At 37.9% G+C, this 26,428-nt stretch overlaps 4 protein-coding genes across 7 annotated transcripts; 1 reads left to right on the forward strand and 3 right to left on the reverse strand.

Moving 5' to 3' along the window:
* Positions 1-242: 242 nt before the first annotated feature.
* LOC130502055 (uncharacterized) lies at positions 243-7,147 on the reverse strand. Of its 2 annotated transcripts, none has more exons than XM_056996874.1 (7): positions 7,129-7,147; positions 1,695-2,018; positions 1,493-1,622; positions 1,293-1,412; positions 1,039-1,215; positions 712-951; positions 243-629 (listed from the first exon to the last, which is right to left on the reverse strand). In XM_056996874.1, the coding sequence occupies exons 2-7, from the start codon at positions 1,871-1,873 to the stop codon at positions 372-374; spliced, it is 1,104 nt and encodes a 367-aa protein (XP_056852854.1). In that variant the 5' UTR covers positions 1,874-2,018; positions 7,129-7,147; the 3' UTR covers positions 243-371. The 2 variants fall into 2 exon arrangements, with proteins under 2 accessions (XP_056852854.1, XP_056852853.1); XM_056996873.1 differs by lacking the exon at positions 7,129-7,147 and adding an exon at positions 2,627-3,402.
* LOC130502056 (uncharacterized) lies at positions 3,640-4,223 on the reverse strand. Its single transcript, XM_056996875.1, has 2 exons — positions 4,060-4,223; positions 3,640-3,974 (listed from the first exon to the last, which is right to left on the reverse strand). Exons 1-2 carry the CDS (start codon positions 4,213-4,215, stop codon positions 3,651-3,653), a joined length of 480 nt encoding a protein of 159 aa, XP_056852855.1. The 5' UTR covers positions 4,216-4,223; the 3' UTR covers positions 3,640-3,650.
* Positions 7,148-17,742: 10,595 nt separating the features above from the next.
* Positions 17,743-19,021, forward strand: LOC108812691 (sm-like protein LSM5). Its single transcript, XM_018585021.2, has 4 exons — positions 17,743-17,902; positions 18,001-18,124; positions 18,593-18,665; positions 18,793-19,021. The coding sequence occupies exons 1-4, from the start codon at positions 17,866-17,868 to the stop codon at positions 18,826-18,828; spliced, it is 270 nt and encodes an 89-aa protein (XP_018440523.1). The 5' UTR covers positions 17,743-17,865; the 3' UTR covers positions 18,829-19,021.
* On the reverse strand, positions 18,826-22,390 carry LOC108812689 (3-ketoacyl-CoA thiolase 5, peroxisomal). 3 transcript variants are annotated; one of them, XM_018585019.2, is made up of 14 exons: positions 22,249-22,390; positions 21,236-21,300; positions 21,070-21,154; positions 20,879-21,005; positions 20,680-20,778; positions 20,525-20,598; positions 20,344-20,451; positions 20,192-20,269; positions 19,986-20,118; positions 19,798-19,894; positions 19,604-19,727; positions 19,409-19,517; positions 19,232-19,315; positions 18,826-19,141 (listed from the first exon to the last, which is right to left on the reverse strand). In XM_018585019.2, exons 2-14 carry the CDS (start codon positions 21,268-21,270, stop codon positions 19,047-19,049), a joined length of 1,248 nt encoding a protein of 415 aa, XP_018440521.2. In that variant the 5' UTR covers positions 21,271-21,300; positions 22,249-22,390; the 3' UTR covers positions 18,826-19,046. The 3 variants fall into 3 exon arrangements, with proteins under 3 accessions (XP_018440521.2, XP_056852852.1, XP_018440520.2); XM_056996872.1 differs by lacking the exon at positions 22,249-22,390 and adding an exon at positions 22,009-22,190; XM_018585018.2 differs by lacking the exon at positions 22,249-22,390 and adding an exon at positions 21,406-21,962.
* Positions 22,391-26,428: the final 4,038 nt, after the last annotated feature.

Raw genomic sequence — 26,428 nt, forward strand, 5'->3', positions numbered from 1 at the left:
GAACTCTCCCTCGGAATATTCCGAGGAATATTCCCTCGGAAAATTCCGAGGAAAATTTCCTCGGAATTTTCCGAGGGAATATTCCTCGGAATTTTCCGACGGAAGACTCCCTCGGAAAATTCCGAGGAACACTTCCCTCGGAAATTTCCGAGGGCCTTCGTTCCTCGGAATTTTCGTAAAATATAATTTATATTAATAAATAAATATTAATTTATTTCTTATTAATTAAATTGGAAAATTAATTATTAAATTCGAAAATTAATTATTAAATTGAAAATTAAAATAAAAAACATAATATAAATAGTTCAAAAGTAATATTCATACAAAACAGAAAATAAAAATAAAGTTTAAAACATAAATTAAAGTTAGAACTACTCGTCCTCGTCGACGTCGAAGTTCTGGTCCGGGAATTGCCTCATGAAGGCCGCCATCATCTTCTCACTCCGCCTCCTGTCTGCCTCTCTAGCTCTCTCTTGAGCCGCCATCTTCTCCTCCAACTGACGGATGCGTTCATCCTTATCCTTCAGTTGATCCATCAGAGTAGGATCAACTGGCACCTGAGACGTAGGAGGAACCGATTTGGATCGACGACCCAAACCGACCAAACGTCCCTTCTTCTTTGGAATCGCCTGAAAAAGAAAATTTAAAATCTTAATCATAGAAAAAAATTTTAAAATTAATAAGTAAATTGATATTTACAAAATATCTTACCGATTCAAGAAGCTCGTTGATTCGGACTTGAGAGAGGGCAGTGGACTCAGTAGATGTGGCGTCAAGATCGAGATCGGCCTGGATCTGGGAGAGACGGGCCTCCTCGTCTTGTGTCATACTGTCCACCAGGGAGACAACCTCCTGCGCAAGACCGTCATCAATCTGGCCCGTGGTCTTGTTGGTGTGGATCCTCTTGTACAAAGGGAAATCACCCACGGGCTCACCTTCATTTTCTTGCGCCTAGGAAAACACATAAATTCAAAAAAAACATTAGAAAGCAGAAAAATTAAAAATTTACAATTAAAAAGAAAAGGAGTTTGAACTTACCATCTTGTCTGCGAGAGTGGGAATAGACTGAGCACCCAAATTGTGCTTGTACATGCCCTTCCCGCCACGATCGCTCTTGCGGTTGGCGGAGTTGGTGTTAGAGACCTGCTTCGTCGAGTCCTTGTCCCAATGGACACACAACTCCTCCCAAGTGGTCATGTTGATCCACTTTGGGACCTTATAATGAAAAAAAATTTTTTAAAGTTAAATAGAATTAAAAAAATATATTAATAAAGTTAAAAAAAAGAAAATACCTTATCCGCTAGCCACTTCTGCTTCCATTCATATATTTGCCCGGAATATGAATCCATACATTTGTGGATGAAGGCGTTGCGGATGAACGTCGTGTTATCCGGATGCCAGTTGAACTCTTGCTGGAAAAAACAAAACCTGATTAGTAGAAATAAAATTTCAAAGGAAAAAAATAGAAATTTTTAAAAGTTAGAATACTTACAGCAAACTGACGAAACCAGAGCTCCTGCTCATCCCTCGGCATCACTGTGAAGGTTGCGTATCCCTTCTTGAGGTCGGAATACATCATCCTGTTGATCCAAGCGCTGATCCCGTTATGGGATCGGTCGAACCTAATACATAGGAAACAACTTATTAAAAATGAATCTAATTTTTCAAATAAAGAAAATTAAACTTTCACTTACCAAGTCTGACCGGGTTCCCTAGGATACAGAGTGAGATAAGGGAGATGGTCACGACCTGGCTGTTGCACCAGCTGTGCAACAGTCATCACTCCTGGAGCGACATGAGGCTCGGGAATGTCTGGGAAGTCGTGAGGAAGATGAGGGGCCGCAGCGGGAGAAGGAGCCGCATGCTGAACCATAGCGGGACGGGGGCTCTGCGATGAGGATGACGAACCCCGAGACCGGCTAGACGAAACCCGAGAATCCGAAGGGGTCGTCGAAGTAGCGCGGCCTCGCGGTGGGGCCCGACGAGATCGAGCCCTCGCACTCTGGTCACTAGAATCCCTATAATTTTTTAAAAATAATGAATTAAAATTAATAAAATTTATTTTTTAAAATATATATTTATAAATTATAAAAACAGCTAAAATGATTTATAAATTAAAAAAATGTCTTAAGAATTATTAAATAACTTATAAATTATTTATAAATTTCAAAATATCTAAAAAAATATTAAATGACTTTTAAAATTATTTATAAATTATAAAATTTGCTAAAATAATTTTAAATGACTTTTAAAATTATTTATAAATTATGAAATTTGCTAAAATAATTATAAAATGACTTTTTAAATTTTTAAAAATTTTGAAATTAACTAAAATAATTATTAAATGACTTATAAAATTTTTATAAATTATAAAGTAGCCAAAATAATTACTAAAAAATTGAAACCCTAAAATTAATCAAATCTAAAATCAAAACCTAATCAAACCCTAAAATCTAATCAAAACTTAACATCAAAACCCTAATCCTAATCAAAACCCTAATCCTAATCAAACCTAATCAAACCCTAATTCTAATTAAAACCTAATCTACTCAAATTCCCTAAAATCTAACAAAATTCCCTAAAATCTAACCTAGAACTAATAAGAGAGGGGGAGAAGAGAACTTACATGGAGGAGGGAGAGATTAGGGGAGTGGGGGTGGAGGGGGAGCCCGAATATCAAGAGGGAGAGGAGGAGGAGCCGGAAATCGCCAAGGGAGAGGAGGAGGAGCCGGAAATCGCCAAGGGAAAAGAGAGAAAAGAGAGAAATGGGGAAGAAGATCCGCAGATCTGGTTTTACCCCGAAAATTCCGACGGAAAATGAAACCCTCGGAATTCTGTCGGAATTTTCGGTTTACGAACCGGTTTACCAGAATTCCGACGGAATTCCGAGGGATTCAGGAATTCCGTCGGAATTCCCTCGGAATTATGGGTTCCTCGGAATTTCCTGGGAAATTTCCCAGAAAATTCCTAGGAATCCTATGGTTCCTCAGAATTTCCTGGGAAAATTCCCAGGAAATTCCGAGGAACCATAGTTTAGGGGTTCGGATTAATGATTTACAAACTTTAGACCGTTCCTTGAACAATTTGGCAGTTTTCTCAAGACTTATATTGATAGTACATGACAAATAAACATTCAAATTACAAAATGATTGAATCGAGTATAAGTATTGTCGTTTAGGTTCATTAAAGTGTATAAGTGTTTATCTTGCATTGCTGTTTGGGGATCTCGGTGCAACAATCGGAAAAGTGGCCATTAATTGGTACAACACCAATGTCTTGTCCCATAATCAATTGAAGACACTTACTAAGGCTTACGTAAGTCTTCTGGGAACCGTAAATTGGTGTTTTCGATTCTAAATCCTTATTCCCTAGGAATTTCCTGGGAAAATTCCCAGGAAATTCCGACGAAATGCTGAATTCCTAGGAATTTCCTGGGAAAATTCCCAGGAATTTCCCACGAAATGCTGATATCCGTCGGAATTTCCTGGGAATTTTCCCAGGAAATTCCTAGGAATCTATACCCTAAAATCAAATCCCTAAAATCTGATTTTACAAGGTAAAATTCCGAGGAAATTCCGAGGAAACCCTCAAGATCCTCGGAATTTCCTCGGAATTCTGAAAAAAAAAAAAAAAAAAAAAAAAAAACTATACTACTCTCCAATCTCTGGTTCATCCTCTGAACCCGAGTCACCATCATCACCACCAGATGAATCTGAATCTGGATCTTGGTGAAACTCTCCAATCTCTGGTTCATCTTCGACGTGAACAACGGCTTCGTCTCCAAAATCGGTGAAATCGATAACAAGATCAACTGCAGCTACATCTCCTGCTGCACTTAAGTTGCCGGATGTGTTTGGTTGGAGTGGGTCTTCCAACTCAGAACTTCCTTGAACTCGGCTTCTCGGGTTGAGTGCTGTAACAGTAACCCATGGATCATCTCTGTTCGTAACCCGGGGGTATTTGATATAACAAACCTGTAACATTTTTAAATTTGTTAATTAAGTATGAATGATGATGAAGCAAATATTGAAAATAATTGACATATATATTTTTAATTACCTGATCGGCCTGAGAAGCAAGAATGAAAGGATCATAATATGGCAGTTTTCGCCTCGAATGTACTGATGTGACACCAAATGCATCTGTTCTGACACCTCGATCCGGAGTGTTGTCGTACCAGTCACAATAGAAAACTGTGCACCGCAATCCAACCATGCCCGGATACACGGTTTCCAAAATCTCGCGTATGTTTCCGTAGTATACATCATCTCCAGCTGCAGAGCAAACGCCAGCATTATAAGTCTTACTCGAACGTCTCCTCTTAGAAGTTGTGAATGCATATCCCCGAGAAGCAAATCTCGGATATGACTTCACAACATACTTTGGGCCCCAAATCATCTCGCGTAGCCAATCATTAATTGTTTCACCTCTGGCCATACCATCAGACACCTATTAATAAAACATATATTAGTATAAAAATTTGGTAAATAGTATAAAAATTTATTTTCTGCACTCACATAAGTACGCATCCATCCAGCAAATTCTCTCATCTTCAGTGCTTCTAGTTCCTCCTCTGTGGCGTGTCTATATTCGAACCGCTTTTCCGCCATGAAAATCCTGTACATATTATGATAATATAAAAATTTGAACTTGCTAAAATAAATATTAAAAATAATATTTAAATTTTGTACCTCTCGTATTGAAAAACATCTTCGCAGTTGGTGAGCAAATATATTTGCAATTGACTGTGCTCCTCTTCAGTAAGTTGACGGTTCTTTGGTTTTCCGCTGAGTCGTCCAACATCTGTGAAGATGTCTGGAACCGTAACATAATATGTTGCCCTTTCGCCTCTATCATCATGCCGAGCGGGTTTTCTGCTTTTCGTCTGCACTTCTCCTGGAAAGTAGTGCTCCGCAAAGTTTGAAGTTTCTGCTCTGATAAACTGTGCCACTATAGAACCTTCTACCCTACTTAAATTTTTCACCATTTTCTTTAGATGAAACATATACCGCTCATACAGATACATCCATCTATACTGAACAGGACCACCAAGTTCCAATTCTCTTGGCAGGTGAATAACAAGATGCTCCATAACATCAAAAAATGAAGGAGGAAATATCTTCTCAAGGTTGCACTTAATCACGGCTATGTTAGTCTTCAAGTTTTCAATACATTCAGGAGTAACTGATCTCGTGCATAAATCTCGGAAGAAAGCACTTATCCCGGCAACTGCTTCATAAACATTCTTTGGTAATAGTTCCTTGAAGGCGAACGGAAGGAGGCGCTGCATCATTACATGGCAATCGTGACTCTTTAAGCCGGTAAACTTTCCTTCCCTTCTGTCGACACAGTTACCCAAATTAGATGCATAACCGTCTGGAAATTCCACATCCTTTGAAATCCAATCAAAGAACGCATCTTTGGCCGCTGCATCAAGTCGGTATATGGGAAAAGGAGCCCTGCCATTCTCATCAACATGAAGTTCTTCACGAGCACATATATCGACTAAATCCAGTCTTGACTTCAAATTATCCTTGGTTTTACCTTGAACGTTAAGGATCGTGTTCATCAGGTTGTCGAAAAAGTTCTTCTCAATATGCATGACATCTAAATTATGCCTCAGCAGATGATCCTTCCAGTATGGCAGATCCCAGAAAATACTCTTTTTGTGCCAGTTATGTAGATCTCCAACAGCATCTACCGGATAATGCACATGTCCACCCACGTCTGGGGTCCTTTCTGCACCAAAATCTCTTAGTTGTGTCAACATTTCTCTCCCACTGATTTCCGGTGTTGGATCATCAAACACCCTCTTGTTCTTCGTAAATAAATTCCTACTCCTGCGATATGGATGATCTGGTGGTAGGAATCTCCTGTGACAGTCAAACCAACACGTTTTCCTTCCATGTTTTAGTTGGAAAGCATCAGTGTTATCTTGACAATATGGACATGATAGCCTTCCATGTGTTGTCCATCCAGATAACATACCATATGCTGGGAAATCACTTATTGTCCACATAAGTACTGCCCGCATTTGGAAGTTTTCTTTACATGAAACATCGTACGTTTCAGCACCTTGACCCCATAGCTGTTGCAACTCATATATTAGTGGCTGTAGAAATACATCAAGTGATCTCCTAGGATGCTCTGGTCCGGGAACAAGAATGGAGAGAAACAAAAACTCTCGACGCAAGCACAAGTTTGGCGGTAAGTTGTATGGTGTGAGAATGACTGGCCATAGAGAATATTGTCTCCCATGCTTCCCAAATGGGCTGAAACCATCCGTACATAATCCAAGGTAGACATTTCTTCTTTCATACGCAAATTCTGGATAGGTCGATTGAAAATGCTTCCAAGCTTTTGCATCTGAAGGATGTCTAATCTCACCATCCGTTGAATGCTCCGCATGCCATCTCATTGGTTGCGCTGTGCGTTCGGACAGATACAACCTCTGCAACCTTTCCGTCAATGGCAAATACCACATCCTTTTATATGGCACTGGAACTCTTCCACCCGTATCTTTATAACGAGCCTTTCCACAAAATTTGCATGCATCCAGCTGCTCATCCGCCCTCCAATAAATCATGCAGTTATCCCTGCATACATCTATTACCTGGTACGATAAACCAAGACCAGCTACCAGTTTCTGAACCTCGTAGTATGAACCAGGAGCAACATTATCCTCAGGTAGAACACCTTTTACAAAATCAGCAATCGCATCCACACAGTCTTCAGCCAAATTATAATCGGATTTAATGCTCATCAGTCTTGTTGCAGATGATAAAGCTGAATGACCATCTCTGCAACCTTCGTACAAAGGTTGCTTTCCAGCATCCAACATATCATAAAATCTCCTAGCTTGTGTATTGGGTAAATCTTCCCCTCTAAAATGATCATTTACCATCTGCTCAGTACCTACACCATAATCTACGTCCATTCTAATTGGTTCTTCTAACCTAACCGCAGGTTGAGGTTCGCTAGTACTACCATATTCATAATCAGTTTCCCCATGATGATACCAAATTTTGTAACTCCGTGTAAACCCTCGAGTATATAGATGAGTCCAAACATCTAACTGTTTTATAACCTTCCTATTTTTACAAGTAGAACAAGGACATCTTAACATACCTGATTTAGCTTCCGGTTGGTTGAGAGCTTTCCCCATGAATTCCTTTAGACCATTTTCGAACTCTGGCGTAAGCAATCTCGTGTTCGGATCCATATGAGGTCGATCTATCCAAGAGCGATGATAATTATAAGAAGACATGATTTTTTCAATCAGATTCGTGTGTGCAAAATAGAATGAGAGAGGATGAAGATATGTAGTGAATGAAGAGGATGAGGGGTGCTTGCATTTATAGATTAAATCTGCCGATATTTCCCACGACATTCCCAGGAAATTCCGACCAACTAGCCGTTGCCGTCGGAATTTCCTCGGAATAATCAACGGCTCTATTATCCCTCGGAATTTCCTCGGAAATTTCCGAGGGATCTACCAGTCCGTCGGAATTTCCTCGGAAAATTCCGAGGAAATTCCGAGGAAACACGAAAATTGTGTTTCCTCGGAATTTCCTCGGAATTTCGTGGGAATATTCCGACGGACACATAGTCCCTCGGAATTTCCCTCAGAGTCCGGCAGTTTTCTAGTAGTGTATAGGGAAAAATGATTTTTGAAGTTGTTATAAATACGGGCCTAAAAATTTATAAAATTGTATATTCACACAATAATAAAAAATTATAAACAGATATTTACTTCAATACATTTTGCCTTTTACATTTTAAAGTTAATTCGCGTTTGTTCTCAGCCGTTTATTCACCTTCTGGTTGAATAATCTTCGAGGGCGAGAACCCGGATTGAATTAATTAACATGTATCACTATCTTTCGTCTATGGTCGTCTTTTCATTTACGTTTGGTAGGGTAATTTTTATGAAGATAACAAAACACTAGATACCAATTTCAATGCCAAAATCTTTTAACATAATAGAGAAAGCTCGCCAAAAAGATGTTTGTTAAAGCGAGCTCACCATGTGGCGCACTAACACACACTGTCCCGGTTTCTCACTCACCGAGCACGATTAATACACTGTAAATGTTAGGAAATGACAAAAGGATCTGCATTTGAGTAACTTGAGACTTGATAAACGTGTTAAATGGGCCGATTGTTACCAAACTCAGACTGACTTATTTTGGTTTGGGTCCCGTTATACTTGGAATGTTTTTTTCTTCTATTTATTACATCAAGAAAGTATTTGATCGACATGGAAAGAAAATGTAGATGAAGGAGAGTTTATCGATCATTGTCACATTTTAATTTTAATATTTTCACACTAATTTATTACTTCCTCCATTATTTAATATTTTATGTTCTAAAGTATTTTGTCAATATATAATGTTTTCAGTTCTTAATGTAAAATTTATAAATTTCTATATTATATCATTCGTATTATACAGTATATTTTATTATTAAATGAATAGATGGATACAAAAAAGATAACTAGGGATGTTTTAAAGTGTAATCCAAACCGAAATGGAAGTGATTTCAGATTGGTTGAAGAGTTTGCAGGGATCCATGGGGCAACAAATAAGATGCAGTCATTCGCATGTCATAAGCCGCGAATGAGAATCCATTTTCTAATAGTCTCATCAGGTATGTGAAATATATATGAGAAATCACCAATCTTTTTGACAAGAATTTCACATTTCCTACCCTACAATCTGTTGAGAACAGAGTATACAAGACCACCCAAAGGGGACTAAGCAACGAGTAAACTGCCCTATTACATATTCTTTTTGATTTTGCAAATCATGATAGTTATCTTGGAGGTGCCATCCTCCATATATTCTGGCACCGTGACACGATGGAGATTCCTTGATTGAGGATTCATTCGAGCAGCCCAGGGAAACTAAGTTTTATTTGTAGGAATCTTAATTCTTTGAGTCCGAACAGTTTCAGCACGTGTATGTACCTGCAACAGAGTCTTAACTCTTTTAATCTGCTCATTTTCAACTCGAGTTTTACCATTTGCGCGAGATGATAGAGCTAGCCATTCTGAACGGTCTTTTCCAGAGGATTCGAGCTCCAAATGGATCGTGAGAAGAATTTCATACGGTGAACAAAGGCTTTGTCCAAGTTCCCTGCAGCTTAGACGGATGCCTAGTTGAAGGTTACCTATACTTGGGTTGGTAGGATTAAGCTTATGAAGATAACTAACGCATTACATATGAATAATACCAATTTGGCTACAAAAATTTTTTGACACAACAATAGAGAAAGCTCGTCAAAAGGCGTCTTGTTGAAGTGAGCTCATCATGATGTGGCGCACAAAACATACTGTCCCGGATCTCACTCACTGAGCTGTTCACGATTAATTCATTGTAAACGTTAGGAACTGAAAAAAGAATCTGCTTTGGAGTATATTGAGACTTGTTAAACGTGTTAGAAGGGTCAATTTTTAACAAACTTCCACTTAAATTTGGTCTGGGTCCCGTCATCTTCTTTCAATAATTACTGAGACTTTTTTGTTTATTGTATCAAGAAGAATTTGATCGACTTGGAAATAAAATGGAGATGATGATGAGTTTATCTTTGTCACCTAACAGCTTTTAGTTTTTTTTCTTTACACTACTTTCTTATTACAATTATTATATTTTTAAACCCGTATTTTGAAAACGTCAAAACCGTTTCTACCATGATAAAAGAAACCAAGTTGATTCAGTTTTTTTTTTTCCATCGAATAAATTATATAAAAGGGCCAAGTCCAACCGATAACATAGTACATAATAAAAGTCCGTTAAACAGCGGGCCCAAAATTACAACGAAACTGGGCCTACAGCCCAACCCAAACCACCGAAATCCTAGTGCTACGGGGAACTCGAGATGCAGCCGCACACAGATCTAATCTGAAAAGAGCAGGACACGTGTATGCCTCCTCTACCGCGAGGGACACGCGTCACACAGGCGTCTCATCACCACCGTTTCTTGCTACCACTGGAGAACCGCTCCTCGGTTCACCGGAACCAAACTGGAGCTCTCCAACTCCAAACGTCACCACCACGAACCCTATTCCTATCTCGAGTGGCCATAACCGGAAAGCATCGATCGCCGCTGCAAGATGTCATCCACCACCGTTGACCGTACACACTTGGAAGAAAAGGTCGCTTGCAAGCCCGATCTAACCATCAGAGCCCTTCATCCACCTCCATCGAGGCCACAAACATCCAAACCGCAGGAACCAAAAAGAAAATAAAAGCAAAGATTTAAACCCTAAAAGCTTAGGAGCCGAGAGCCGGCGGCGCAAGACAGATGAGACCTTCACACCCCGGAGACAAAAGCCGACAACGGCAGAACTGCAGAAGCTTCCCCGTCGCGGAGACTGAGGCCGGCGTCGACGGAACTGAGGGAGCCTCCACCTCCCGGAAGAAAACTCGAACTAGACGTGTGATGCACCCCGAATCTGCAACTGAAACAAATCAAGAAGGTTTGGTTTATGGGCTTGAGTTTAAACGAGATGGGCTTGATGATTTATGGAAATATGTTTATGAACATATTTCAGCCCAAAGAAAGAAGGGTCCAACAAGAAAATGCAAGCCATGGTCGAATAATATATCAATCTGACGGCAATTCAGAGACCGTCGATTATGCAAAAGAGCGCGACCAGCTGATGAGTTTCGCGAGCACAATTTCCCAAGTTCAGTCAAAAGTCTTTGGTCTTTGGTCTTTGGTCTTTAGTCAAGTCTAAAATATTTATTAGTTTACAAGTTTCTAGGTTTTGACTAAACCTTTTGTATGCTTTGCCTATTATATAAAGGCCATTTGATCAATGAAATAAAATAAGTTTTGAGTGTTTATTTTTGGAACCTTGAGAGGGTATCTCACTTTTTGTTCTTGGGGTGGTTAGCTCCAAGTAACACTCTCTTTCTCGTTGGACCGGTGCGTCATATCCGGCAACAGATCGAGTTTGCTTCATTGTCGGACCTGTGAGTCATATCAGGCGACAATCAAGCACCTCTGGTAGTATCATCGGGCCTTCCGCAACCCTTTGTGTCACCGTTCATCCCATCAGTTCTCTTCGGAGTTCACCTCTGGTAGTATCATTGGGCCTTCCGCAACCCTTTGTGTCACCGTTCATCCCATCAGTTCTCCCTTTTGGCGAGTTCATATCCCTAAGTCCGTTTGAGTGATCCTGTCCCGACCCAGGACGTATCAAGTGGTATCAGAGCCACTCAATTCGGTATTATCTTTCCATCTTTCTCATCTCCCATTTTCTAAACACTCTCTTCTTCTGTCTATCTTGAATCCGGGCCACTACCTTACCTAGGCCATATCTATTTATAAGAAAAAAAAAAAAAAAAAAAAAGAAAGATCTAACAAAAAAGAAAAAAAAAAAAAAAAGAAAGTTTGATTGTTTTTGGCTAGGTGGTGGAAGAGAAATCCTGCTGGCTGAAGAGAAATCCAGCCTTGGAGTGGTTAAAGCGGATTCCCAAACCCAATTCTCTTATCTCTCTATCTTGTGTTTCATTGTTTGTTTGCTTTGAGATCCCATCGGGTTATTTGGATTGTCTTTCTTAGAAACCTTGGGAGGAGTTCTTTGAGTGACCACTAAATTGAGTGAAACAGTTGTGTGGGTAAGGATCAAACACTTGAGAGTGTGAGATTTTTTTATCTAACTTTTGTGATGAGATTTTCAGGTTAAGATGTTTGGCCTTCACCGGAGAAGTAGCAAGGAGAAACCCCCACGACATTCTGCCTCTCAAACTCCATTTAAATATCCTTTGAATAATTTTGATGAGTTTGTTAGTGTGCAGGAAAAGCCAAAGAGGCGATTGCTCCAGTTTGATGTCCAAGAGTTTTGTGATAACTTTGAGAAGGGAATGATGAAAGCTCTCAAGGATGCCAGTAAGATCCATGAGAAGAGCACATCCACACGTGCCCCAGCAGCTGATCCATCTCTATTCATCACTGAGAAAACCAAGGTGAATCTGAAAATCATGTTGAAGAGTTTAAATATTTTTCAGATTCATTACCTACTTTTGATGAATATGAAGAAGAGCTGATTGATAATCTGATGTCTTGTGAAGAAAATTGTGATCTTCCTTATTTTAAAACTGAGTTTATGAATGATGATGAAGAGACTATTGTAGAACTAACTGTTTTGCAACCGGAGCTTCCGAGTAGTCTTGTTTTGTCTCAACAGGTTTTTGAGGAAGAGCCACTGGACTATCCACATCAGTGCCCATGTCTTGACACTTGGATATGTTTGGATGAATTTCCAGGTCCTATCTTTGATGAGGAGGACGGATCTGGTCCAGTCTTTGATGAGGAAGCACCAAGCATCAACATGGACAGTCATCTTTGCTTTGATCCCGGCACAACTCCTCCCCTTTTATCCACTGACATTCAAGAGCACTGTGAGAAACTTGATTTGACTTATTCTCTGCCTGAATTGTTTGTTGGAATCAGTTCTCATAATGTCAAAAGTTTTGGTCTAGAGAATGTGAAAGAATTTTGTGTGTCAAATTCCATTTTTGATAACATGATTCATTCTTTTGAGAAACTTGAACCTGATAAACTCTTTGATCAAAAATGTCTTCTGGTCTTGTTTTGAGTTTTGATCAGTTTCTGAAACATCACAAAGGTTTTGATCATCTTGAAAAATCATTTGAGCTTGTTTTGCAACAATCAGATTTTTGTTTTCGAAAACCTTGTGATTCCTTTGTTTGTTTCAAGGATAATGGCTTTGATCTGAGTTTCTCTAGTCATGGACTGATCACTGGTGATTTGTTTGCATTCCCTTGTGCCTTGGACGAAATTATGGTTAAGACTTTGCTAGAACAGAAATCACTTAGAACAGAAACCGATTTTTGTTGTAATTCTGATTTGAAACCTGCCCCTTCTTATTTTGGATCTGATCTTGATCTCAAGCTTTTGTGTTCTGAATAAGATCAACCTAGGCTCGTATTGAATATGTTCTATGGTGTTTCATGCCTTGAAAGCATTCTGATTTGCAACACCTTCTTTGAAAAACATATTGAGACTTGGAAAAGTAATTCTCAGTTTGAGCTTGATCTTTTGTGTTCTAAATCTGAGAAACTTGTGCATGTTGTGAAATTGTTCTTTAGGAACTATGAAATCACGAGCCTTGACACCATTCTGGTCTGTAATGTTTACTTTGATGTGCATCTTGACAGACTGAAATGTGTGCTACTTGTTCTTGGAAAAGATAGCTTGATTTCTGATTTGCACAAGTACATGTCTTGCACATATGATCTTGGTATTTTAATGTTTGTTTTGAGTTTCCAGGATAAACAGGTTCAGCCTCAGAGAAGAGAAAGCATTGACCATGCTAGCCAGCCTGAAATTTGGAGATGCATTGATACATCCACTCAAACTGGCCACCTTGGAGATGCCAGCGACATAGGTTCCGTCCAAAGCAAATATCTCGGCGTCCAGAAGGTCTTTCGTCTTGATTCCAATTTTCCTGGAAAGCCAACTCCCCAAGGTTTCACTGAAGCTTGGAATCACTTGGAAACCTTCACGGAGGAAGGAGTTGTGAATTTTTCAAACAGGCAGTTTCCCAGTCCATCTATCTGCGAGTACCCAGCTTTTGAAGCAGATTCGAGCTTTGTGAAGAAGCGGCCTGAGCCAAAGCCGATCATAGGATTCAAGATGAATCTCTCCTCTTTCCAGAAAGTTCAATATCAGGAAAAATGGCCACGGAATCATGAAGTTATGATCCATTCTCTAAAACCGGCCAAACCTGTTCTACACTTGCTTCAATGGGAAGCTAGCCAATTCAATCAGCTTCAAACCCGACCTTGGCGACCAGGAGATCAATCAGCCAATAATGAACCAAAGGAGACTTCTCATTCAATCTCTTGTCAAAACCAAAAGCACTGTAAGGATCATGAGTTGATTATCTCTGCTCTTCATGAAAATGTTTTGAAACCGAGAATTTCTAAGCAAAAACAAATCTTTACTTGGTTGAAAAACGTTTTGCTTAAACTTTTTCATGAATGGTTTTCATTAAGCTGTGCTTTGAAAGAGATTTGGTGTAGGAACAAGCATGAACCGAAATTGCTTAGGCCAAAAGATCATTTTGATTTCGTTCATGAAGAAAATCTTTTAAATTTGGCATTGTCTCTTGCTTTTCCTATCAGTTTGACACCTTGGCCAAATTTTGAACTTGAGAAACCAATTTTTGGTGATCAGTTTGATTGCTTGCTGCTTGCCCACGTTCTTGATAATTTTCCTAAGAGCTTTGATCCTGTTTATGATGTCTTAAGGATAGAGAAACCCTTTTGATTATTTCTTTCACAGATTTGATGTGGTTTCTCTAGTTGTTTTGAATGAACAGGATAAGCATGATCAGTTTCTAAGGAGAGCAAGCAATGATGGATGCCAAAGGACTTGGAATTACTTGTGGGAAACGAGTTCAAACCGCCAAGGAAGTTTCTGTCCAAACTTTCCATTCACTGATTTTTTCTTGAATTTTAATTCCTCTAAATCTGATTTATTTCCTTTTGGTACATGTACAATCGATTTGAGGACAAATCCTTTTGAAGAGGAAGGGAATGATGCAACCCAGGACCCGGACCAGGACCAGCTCGACGATCAGGACACTCAGATCAAACCAACGGAGGTTCATCCATCCGTCCAGGCCAAGCAGTCCAACCGAGCAGTGTACCGGATCAACTCGCGTTTGTCCGGAAAGGAGCTAAGGCTGGATCCACGAACTGATGACCGATCTGACCGAACCACAAATGATCTTTCCCGTCCAACTCGTCAAGACAAAGCCAACAGACGAGCCAGACTTCACTTGGAACAGTCAGAGTCAGACCACGACCGCAACTTCTCACTTCTCACCCGTTTGGTCCGTACCGCACATCCCGATCATCGGACCAACGTTCTTACTTCTTCTTTTGACGCCATCATGGACTTCTCTTCGACCAAATTCTCTAAGGCAAGGATTCTTAGACTTTCTGAAGATTTGGGTCGAGTAAAATCTTCATACGTTCAAGACAGTTCGATGATCACCCCCGCGGCCGCACCTCCGTTCGTCCATCTCCTTACCGCGACGAACCAGATCATCACGGACGCACTTGGACACATTTCTGAATCTGGACCAGTCAACCTTTGAGTCCACACTTTGACTGGTCTTCCCTTGTTTTCCACACTTTGACTAGTCTTAGTCAAATTTATATTTTCTATGTGTGTTTTTCAGCATTTTTCTTTATTATTTCTTTGACTCAAAACACTATATAATGTACCCCATTTCTTTGTAATGAGAACCACGAAATTTTCTCCTTATTTTGAGTCTTCTCTCTTTGTTCTTAGCATAGAACTTTCCTGTTTCTTGGTGAGGTTATCACTTAGCAAACAAACCTTCTTTTGTTGGACCGGTGCGTCACATCCGGCAACAATCGAATCTGGTAGTATCAAAGGGTCTTTCCGCAACCTTTTGTGTCACCCATCATTCCATAGTTCTCTTTTCAGAGTTCATATCCTTCACAAACCGATTGAGTGATCCTGTCCAATCTTAGGTTCTATCAAGTGGTATCAGAGCCACTCAACCGGTACTTGTCTGTCTCTTTCCATCTTCTTCGTCCATCTTCTACCTTTCATCTTCTTTTCTTTACAAAAAAAAACAAAAAAAAAGTTCTACGAGAAGCCAAGAGATCATCACATCTGAAGGTAATCAAAGACAGATTTGAGGGCAAATCTTTTTAAAGGAGGAGGGAATGATGCACCCCGAATCTGCAACTGAAACAAATCAAGAAGGTTTGGTTTATGGGCTTGAGTTTAAACGAGATGGGCTTGATGATTTATGAAAATATGTTTATGAACATATTTCAGCCCAAAGAAAGAAGGGTCCAACAAGAAAATGCAAGCCATGGTCGAATAATATATCAATCTGACGGCAATTCAGAGACCGTCGATTATGCAAAAGAGCGCGACCAGCTGATGAGTTTCGCGAGCACAATTTCCCAAGTTCAGTCAAAAGTCTTTGGTCTTTGGTTTTTGGTCTTTGGTCTTTAGTCAAGTCTAAAATATTTATTAGTTTACAAGTTTCTAGGTTTTGACTAAACCTTTTGTATGCTTTGCCTATTATATAAAGGCCATTTGATCAATGAAATAAAATAAGTTTTGAGTGTTTATTTTTGGAACCTTGAGAGGGTATCTCATTTTTTGTTCTTGGGGTGGTTAGCTCCAAGTAACACTCTCTTTCTCGTTGGACCGGTGCGTCATATCCGACAACAGATCGAGTTTGCGTCATTGTCGGACCTGTGAGTCATATCAGGCGACAATCAAGCACCTCTGGTAGTATCATCGGGCCTTCCGCAACCCTTTGTGTCACCGTTCATCCCATCAGTTCTCTTCGGAGTTCACCTCTGGTAGTATCATTGGGCCTTCCGCAACCCTTTGTGTCACCGTTCATCCCATCAGTTCTCCCTTTTGGCGAGTTCATATCCCTAAGTCCGTTTGAGTGATCCTGTCCCGACCCAGGACGTATCAACGTGTCTCCACCGTATCATCATAACCCCGCCGCCGCGTCGTCACCCCAAAAGCAGAACCACCGCTTGATAGCTGACCAGAGTTCGGATAAGGCGGAGGCGGAAGCTGGAAAGACAGGGGGAGGATAACAGACTGCTGTTATTTGCTGAAAAGAAAACGGACGCCGGCAACGACGCGGACGCTCACGCACCGGCCGACCGCCAGATCCAAACTTTGATTTACTTTCTCTCTCTTCTCTCCCTTCTCTCTAACGACAAGTTGATTCAGTTTAAAATCCGTATTTAAAAAAATCAGTAAAACAGCTAAAACCAGTAAATCTAGTAACTTCAATAAGACCATATCAACTTCAAAACCTGATCTAAGAAACCAACATATTTCATAATCAATATTTTGATTTTAAATACTGAATTGGTTTTTTATTTAATTTAATTTCTTAAAAAATAATGTAAAATTAAAAATACTTTTAGGTCTCATATACTATTATTATTTTACCACGTTCATAAAATTTGAGATTTAGTTGTAAAAATAATTAGATACAATAATTTGAAAGATCAATCAAGTGTTTCTATCAATTTTAATTTAGAGCAAATGACCAAAATAGCACTTTTTAAGTTTTTGTCACAAAATAGCACTCAAAAAATAAAATGACCAAAATAGCACCTTTTTATTTTGAAAATTTTAATATTTTTTTTTATTTTTAAAATTTTGAACACATACCTAAAACCCTAGCCATTAACTCTAAACCCTAAGTCTTAGATTAATTAACTCAAAGATTATAAATGCATATTTACCCTTCAATAGGTCATTTTCTTCTTTTTGATGCTATTTTTGTGACAAAAACTTGATTTAGTGCTATTCTATTTATTTTCTCTTACAATAGTATCCACTTGTGTACTGTATATATATTTACTTAGATATATATTTATTTTTATTTTTCTAGTTAATAAAAGAGAATAAAAAGTGTATCACATGTAGAGTTATTTTTAGGTCTATATTAAATATTTATTTATTTTTAAATAGAAACCCAAATCAATTAAACCAATCTAACCAGTCAATCAGTACTGCATGGGTATCCCGTTTTCAGAACATTGTTTCAACCCTGTTTTCCTTAAATTAGATTGAAGGTTGAATATATAAGTTTCTATAGTTGAAGGTCCATCTTGCAAAACAATGGATAGTCTGAGGACCTTCTCACATATTTCTTGAAAGTAAAAACACTATACGATCGTCCTCCTCGTCTAAAAATAACCTAAAATCGAAAGAAGAGAAAAAAAAGCTTAAACAAAGAGCAGAGCAGAGCAGAGCAGGAGCAAATCGAAACGCTTTCTTAGTCTACTCTCTTCTTCGTAAATGGCGAGCAACAATCCGTCGCAGCTTCTTCCATCAGGTATCAATCCACTCTTGCTTGTCGCTTTTACACAGAAACCCAAATCGAATAACTGAGATCTGAAGATTTTGGCCCCCCAAATTTATTTGGTGGTGCAGAGCTAATCGACAGGTGCATAGGATCGAAGATAAGGGTGATAATGAAAGGAGATAAGGAGCTCGTTGGTGTTCTCAAAGGCTTCGACGTTTACGTCAACATGGTCCTTGAGGATGTCACCGAGTAGTAAGTCTCTTTAGTCTCTCTTTTAGGGTTTCAACTGTTCTAAGTTGATTGCATCGAACTGAGTCTAAAAAGCATTATACTTTATTAGTTTCCATTAAAAGTTCATTGCTTTGCTGAAGATTGACATGAAAGATCGGATCTTTTTGCTTTAGACTGGAACATTTGTATGTGTTTTAGGGTTTCTTTAGTGCTATGTTCTTCAGTAGTTGATTGCAAATAGATCAGTGTCGAGTTTCGTTACTGACGTTGAACTGATTCATAAGCATTCTAGTTTATTAGTTTCCGTTAAAAAGTTTATTGCTTTGCTGAGGAATAACATTTTAAGAGGACTTGAAGAGATCAGGTCTTTTTTGCTTTAGACTGGAACATTTGGATTAGACCTTTCTGCTTTGTAGATTCGTGGTGTTACCATTTTCTTGACTAACTAGCGTGTGTCTCTAACTAAGCATGTCATTCCATTCTGTGCAGTGAGATTACAGCAGAGGGAAGTCGGGTCACAAAGCTTGATCAGATTCTGCTCAACGGCAACAACATCGCCATTGTAAGATTGCAACATATTATATATGTGAATTTTGTTACTCGTTTATGCTTTAACAATTGTATGTAACTTCGATGACATTAAACCAGTCAGATGCTAAGAAACTTGTATTGAAAACATTGTGTTGCAGTTGGTGCCTGGTGGAGCTCCAGAAGATGCAGAATAAGATATGGGAGGAGGATTGATTAGTATGTTAAAAGACTTGTTGTGAGGAAAGATGTTACTTTGGGTTTTTGAGTTTAACTCTTTGTTCACCCACAAGTACTAGTTGATACATTTTAAATTCAGAATTACAAATTGTTCATTGCAACGTGAAATAGCTTAAGCTTCACACTTTTTTATTTGACTTTATGCCTTCATTGCTTCTCCGTATTCAACTTTGTTCTAATGACCAATCCCATTAGCCTCCACACAGGCATTTGATAAGTCATCAACAGAGTCTCCTCTCTCAAAAACTGCCGCAGCTCCCATACCAGTACCTGTTGCATTCACAATGTACCATCATTATACATTAATATAATGTAAACATTGAGCCAGTTTCAGTCTTAGAAAACTCTAATATGTGTTACCTATGCACATTGAAATAACTCCAAAGCGGCAGTCTTTCCCTCTCCGTTTCATCTCATGCAGCAATGTTGCAACACATCGAGCTCCTAAACATAGAGATGGACTCTATTAGCTTTGTACTACTCATACTTCATGTTACATAGTAAGAGAAGCTTTGTGGGAGTAGTAGTGGTAGTAACCTGTAGCACCCAGAGGATGGCCAATAGCAATGGCTCCTCCATTAACATTGACCTTTTCCACATCCAGCTCTAGCTTCTTGCAACAGTACACATACTGAGATGCAAATGCCTGTTTTAACGGTTTATCAATAGCTATTCAGAGTAAGTATGATTAGTCTGAAACAGAAAAGACAATGTGAAACATTCTTTTACTACCTCATTGATCTCAAATAGATCAATGTCGCTAACTTTGAGTCCTGCTAGGTTTGCTGCAGCAGGAATGGCATAAGCTGGACCAATACCCATTACAGCCGGATCCACACCAGTAACAGCAAAGCTCCTGCATTGTTTTTGACATCATGTTTCTTGAACCGTCAAAAATGTTGACAAGTTTGTGTATAGTCATTCACCTGAATACTCCAAGAATGGGAAGTCCCTTCTTCATCGCCAAGCTCCTCTTCATTAGCAGTACGGCTCCAGCACCATCACTAATCTGACTAGCATTACCTAGTCAATACACACACAAACACAAACATATTAAATGCTTCAATCTATTATCAGACTTAATGTCAATAAAAGGTGGAATGTTCTTTCTCACCTGCTGTGGTTGAACCATCAGGTTTAAAGACTGTCTTCAGCTTTGCCAAATCAGCCATGTTTGAGTTTGGACGTACACCATCATCAACAGAAACAACAATTGGCTTCTCTGCTTTTGTCACGGGGTCAACAATCTGTCTCAAGAACAATCGTTCATTAGAGACATCTCTAACCAAAAAAGGAGGTTTGGAGATTCTTGTTTCTGACCTTAGTAACAACAGGAACTATCTCATCCTTGAGTTTACCAGAAGCGTTTGCAGCAGCTGCACGCTTGTGAGACTCCACCTGTTTTTGTTTACTAAATCAGTATGAGAATATGAGAGACAAGAGTGAGTAGAAAGAGAACAAAAATAGCTAACCGCAGCCATGTCCTGCTCTTGTCTTGTGACACCGTATCTTTCTGCAACGTTTTCAGAAGTGATACCCATTGGAAGCAAGCAGTCACGAGCTCCAGGAAACTCTTGTGCCTGTTCCCATCACAAAACTCTCCTTGTTGATTGTTAGGTGACTTTTATAATACAATTCATTGAGATAATGTACCCTCGGGTTTGTGGTGTGAAAGCCGCCTCCAGCAGTATGATCAACTGACATTGACTCCACTCCAGCACCAATACCTGTGCAGTTAACAACATAGACAAAGCTGTGAGAGAGAGACAACCTAGCCTAGACTACAAAAAGGTAAGTCTTGTTAGTACCAATGTCGTAATATCCAGCTCTGATGGAAGCAGCAACATCAGCAACTGCTTGTAGTCCTGAGGAGCATTGTCTGTTGACAGTTCTAATTGGCACGGAGTCTATCTCGTGAAAGAAAGAGTGAAATACAGGTTTAGTTAGCTCATCAAAAACAAATGTTTATTGCTGTAAGAAAGAAAGAATCAGTTTTTTTAAGTTTACCAGGAAAGCCAGCAAAGTAAGCAGCTACTCTACACTCCATGGCTCTCTGAGAACCAGGAGCTATAACGGTACCAACAACTATATCCCCAACTTCACTTGGATCCAAAGATGTCCTTTCCACCACAGCCTAATGAAAGAAACAAAAGCATAAAGACAAGATACTAACTTCAGTGTACAAACAAGGTTTTTACCTTGAGAACAGAAGCAAGAAGATCATCTGGGAGAGTGTCTTTAAACCCTCCGCGTTTAGCTTTGCAGATGGCAGTGCGATATGCCCTGAAAAGAGATCAAGGAAGAATCAAGAATGTTGTTGAAGTAACTTCAAAAGGGTGTGTGGGGGTGTGTTAGTTGACTTACGCAACGATCACAACGTCGTCTCCAAAAGCAGCCATTGGGGAAAGCTCAGCAGCACAGTTCACAGCCTAATAAACATGTTTCTTTCAGCAACAGCTTCAAAATCTAGTAAAATGTGAACGCAATCAAGCACTAATCAAGGAAGCTCGAAGATCCACTGAAACTAAACTTACGGAGAGAAGAGTAGGTTTATTATCATTAATACGAGGAAGAGAAGAAGGAGGTAGTGGATTGAGATGACGAAGCAAAATCTTCTGTCTTTCAGTGGCTTTCTCCATCTCACTCTCTCACTGTGAAGCTAACAACTTATGTTTGTAGCTGAATTCAAGAAAAAGGAGAAAACTTTCTGGGAAAATTCAACTGGGTTCTGTTTTGTTTGAAACAGAGAAGACTTCTCCGAGTATACGAAAGCTTTCACTGATCTGATTGGCTCGGTGTCATTTGCCAACCTTTTTTGTCTTGTCGTTTGGTACAAAAGAAAGTTAACGGCGTTACAGTTAGGTCCGTCTCTTTTTTTTCTTCATGTTTTTCTCCCCCGCAGAAACTTTCGCCGTTACGAGTGAGACGGGCATCACAGACACGTACCAAACCAGCCACGTAGGAGAATAAAAACTACAGGCCGTTTTGAATAGAAAGAAGGGAACGACATCATGTTTTTTTTTACTAGATTGATTGACCAAGGTAGGAGTTATGGTTTGTTTGGGAAGAAAAAAAAAACTTACAAAGAATATAAAATGGACTGACTCCAAAAAATAGCTTTACGAATAGAATATTACCATCTCAAAACATGCCTCAGTTTTGGGATACAAACAGAACTTAGTCATGGAGCTTCCCATGATAGTGTGCAAAGATTGCATGATTCAAGAATTGTAATAACATAAGAGAGAGAGAGTGAGATTTTATAATTTGTAATCGCATTTTCTAATACCTAAGCAGTTCATTTCTATTCAAATGATATTTTTACATTCTTAGCAAAAAAAAATTAAAAACAATAAGAGAGAGCTTGAGAAAATTACCGGACGTGATGAGTGAGCTTAGTAAAAGACCCTTCTACTTTAACTAAGAGTTACAAAAGATAGGTATATATATATGTAGACAATGTTGAACAAATATGCAGATGTTGAGAGAATAGAAGATGGTAGCTAGTAGTAGTAGCTACCACACCAAATGTTCAAAATTAAATTTAACCAACAAAACAAAAGAGAGACAGAAAAAGAAGTAACGTGGCTTTGGCGTTTAACACTTACTCACATACTCTTTTGTTCCTCCACCACTCTTCTTACCTAACCTCCTCTTAAATGTCTTTTCTTCATCGTCTCACGCTACCTACCCTTCTCTTTCTTTCTTGCTTCTAACGGTATTGTTACTTAACTTTATTTTTGTTATATCTATTACAAAGAAAAGTTTCATAAAAGGTACAAGATTTCTACAAGTGTAACTTCAAGGATTTGTCGCACTTGGACCTTGTTTTAGATTCATTGTTATTGACAAATGTTCTAATTCTAAAATGGGGGACAGATAATATATATACAAGGGCAAAGCTAAATGGGCCGAGATAAATCCATAAACATAAAGCCCGGTAGCTTACTACATTTTGTTGGGTGAATGAGAAGTTGCCAACTAGGTGTGGAGACAAGTTGCAAGGAGAAGTGGGCGGTGCTATCAGTCAGTCAGGCAGGCAGGACCCATTATCACAGTTTACCCATTTGCTTATCAAGTTATGGAGCATCCTTCCTTTTTCATACACATATTTGGCATCAGGATTCTAGACTTCTAGTCCTTGTTTAATAGATTAATGTCCTTGATGTATCTCAGTGACACTTGTTCAAAGGATATAATTTTATGATCCTTATATATGTTCCAAATTAAAAGACAAATGAAGGAGTCTTAAGTTCATTAAAGACAATGCCAACATTGACATAAGAGGAACTTTCTTATTATGCCAAGCAAGAGCTCAATTTAAAGAAGAAGTAAAGCAAACAAAACTGCCAATCTCAACACAGAAAAAAGAAGTTCCATTTCCCAGTTCAGAAGTCTCTTTCTTTCTCACCAATCATTCTTCTTCTTAACAACATGCACCACTGTTTACGCATTCTCTTTTCTCTCTGACTCTCTTATCTTCTCTGTTCCCAAAGCCCATATGGGTAAAAGAACCTGCTCCCAAAGTTGGTTCTCTGCAACAGAACAGAACACTTAATAGTAACAGCACTAATGAATCCACTCAGTTTCATATTCTTCATATATTCCAACTCTCTTCAAACACCATCTTAATTAACTTGACTTCTCTTCTTCTACATTGCCCTTATAAACTCACCTTCTCAAGCACATAGCAGACACATTCTCTCTCTCTCTCTCTCTCTTTCTCTCTTAGTCGTTAGCTCAAGGTATATAAATAGTCATATCCTTCTCATTATGATTTGGCTGTCCATGTTGTTTTAGCACTCTCTGGAAGTTGATCTTATGTTTAGTATCCTTTTTGGTGTGTATAGATAAAAATGGAAGATGATCAGCATCACCATCAAGTAGAAGAGGAGGAAGAAGAACAGAACAAGAGAGACGAAGACATATCTTCCAGAGTTTTCCCCTGCCTCTTCTGTTCTAGAAAGTTCCAGAGTTCACAAGCCCTAGGAGGGCACCAGAACGCCCACAAGAAGGAGCGAACAGCTGCGAGAAGAGCCAAAAGGGCTAATGATTTCATCAACAACAATGACTTTCTTCACACGCTACCTCTATTCTTTTCTTCTCCTTCTCCACATCACTTGACCATCTTAAGCTACCCATCTTCTACCTCCTTTGGCTGCTTTTCAGCTGCTCATTCTGACCACCCAATCTTCAGATCCAACGGTGATCATGTCGCGTTGGATACATCCCACCGAAGTAGAGATGGTGTTAGATTCGGGTTAATTATGGGCTTCCAACTTAAAACCAATTGGCAATTAGTGGATTGACCCTAACCCTTTATATATTACTTGATGTCCCTTAGAATTCCCGATGTGGGATGTAATATCCCTAATACCCCTCCTCGAGATGATGGCTCTTATCGGCCAGAAATCTCGGAACTTTAAGACAGTTATACTCGGTCGAGCGAGTTAATTACGACCTATAAATCCGGTCGGGAAGGGTTAACTACGACCTATAAACCCGGTCGGGTAGGGTTAATATTAATTAGGGGTTCAGGGTATTTTGGGATCTGGGCTCTGATACCATGTTAGATTCGGGTTAATTATGGGCTTCCAACTTAAAACCAACTAGATTTTTACCCGCACGCCCGTGCGGGTATATATTTTAAAAATATATTGCTATTTATTTTTTATGTCAATATCAAAGCTGGATAAAAAATTAAAATCTGAAGAACCGAACCGATCACGATCCGAAAGAGTAATACCAAACCCGAATCAAAGTTGATTAAATATCCAAATTATTCCAAATTTTGATATTTAGACAACCGAAACCATAACCAATTCAAATTGGATATCAAAATGTATCTAAAAAGATTTATATACTTATATATTAATTATTTTTATTTTTAATGTATATAAAAAATTCAGAATATATATGATACTTTTAGGTTGGTTTAAATACTTGATATATATATATATATATATTTATATATAAATATATATATAAATAGTCAAATACAAATATCTAACATAGTGGAAGTACACTCAAAACACCAAAAATATTTAAAATAATTATTGATTTTTGATCCAAAATTTAAACCAAACCAATTTATATGTTAAGTTTAGGTATTCTCACATATGTTATTCAGATTTATATACAATATATTATTTTATTTATAGATTTTAAGAAATTTTAATTATATAATGAATTTTAAAAAAGTAATTTAAATGGGTTATCCGAACCTGAACTAAACCCGCAAAGATCCGAATATAATTTGAACTGGAATTTAGAAATATTTGTATGGAGCTGAAATTTTTGACCATTGAAACCCAAAACTCAAAGAGATCCGAAACGAACCCGAATGGATACCTGAACGCCCAGCCTAGTCATAATTCGATTTGAAATTTAGAAATATATGAATGAGACTGAAATCTTTGATCCCGGAAACCCGAAACCCAAACATAACTGAAACTAACCGGAATGGATACCTGAACACCCAGCCCTAGTCACTATTATGTATTATATATATATATGTCATCATGTAACTAATTGTATTGGTCCATCATATAAATAGTCATATAATTAATAGTATTTTATATGTACCATCTTATAAATAATCACATATATTATATTCTTAAATTTTAATGTGAAATATAAAACCATAATTTAAGTTGGTATATGAAATTAATCTTTTTGTTGTATTTTTCTTATATATATTGAAAATATTTTTTAATAAGGGTTATTGGAAAATATTTTAGTAAAGATAAATTTTTGAATATATGCATATTTTAGATTAATTTTTGATATAAATCAATTTTAAATTATTATTTTGATTTTAAATATGTATATATACCATTAAATTTTATTTTATGATTATTTTAGAAAAAACAATGTTTTTAGGTAATTAGATTAGTCCATTTTGTATATTTTTAAACTGATATAATGGATTTCCAATTTTTTTAATAACATAAGCAATTACTTTTTTCTTCTTGACATACTTTTATCCATGTTTTAAATTTTTAATTTTTTGCATTAGTTTTTTATGAATTATTATTAATTTTATGATATATTTTTTTGAAAATTGAACTCTTGAAATTTTTATATTTGACTAAGCTAAATAAGACAATAATATTGTGTTTTAAAAATTGTTTTATATAATATACTATTTATATTTCAGTTTGTGTTTTTATTTTCACCATAAAGAATTGTAAATAAAAAGAATTGTAAATATAGTGAAAGAATTGTAAATAAAAGAAAATATAGTAAGAATGTTGTTTAATTTATTGTAAAACAGTGGATAAATGTTTAACTAAAAAGAATATTAAATATGTTATTCATGTTGCTAAACAATTCTTATTTGTTATTAATTTATTGGAAATACAATGACTAAATGTGTAAATAAAAAAAAATACATATCTCTACTATCCATGTTTCCAAACATATTTCATTAATTCCTTTATCCTTGTTTCCAAACACATATCTCATTAATTCTCATATCCTTGTTTCCAAACACTTTCAATGGGTACTTCAACTTTAATAAGATAGATTGGCAATTAGTGGATTGACCCTAACCCT

Source organism: Raphanus sativus, unplaced genomic scaffold (assembly GCF_000801105.2).
Source record: "Raphanus sativus cultivar WK10039 unplaced genomic scaffold, ASM80110v3 Scaffold0407, whole genome shotgun sequence".
Taxonomy (NCBI): domain Eukaryota; kingdom Viridiplantae; phylum Streptophyta; class Magnoliopsida; order Brassicales; family Brassicaceae; genus Raphanus; species Raphanus sativus.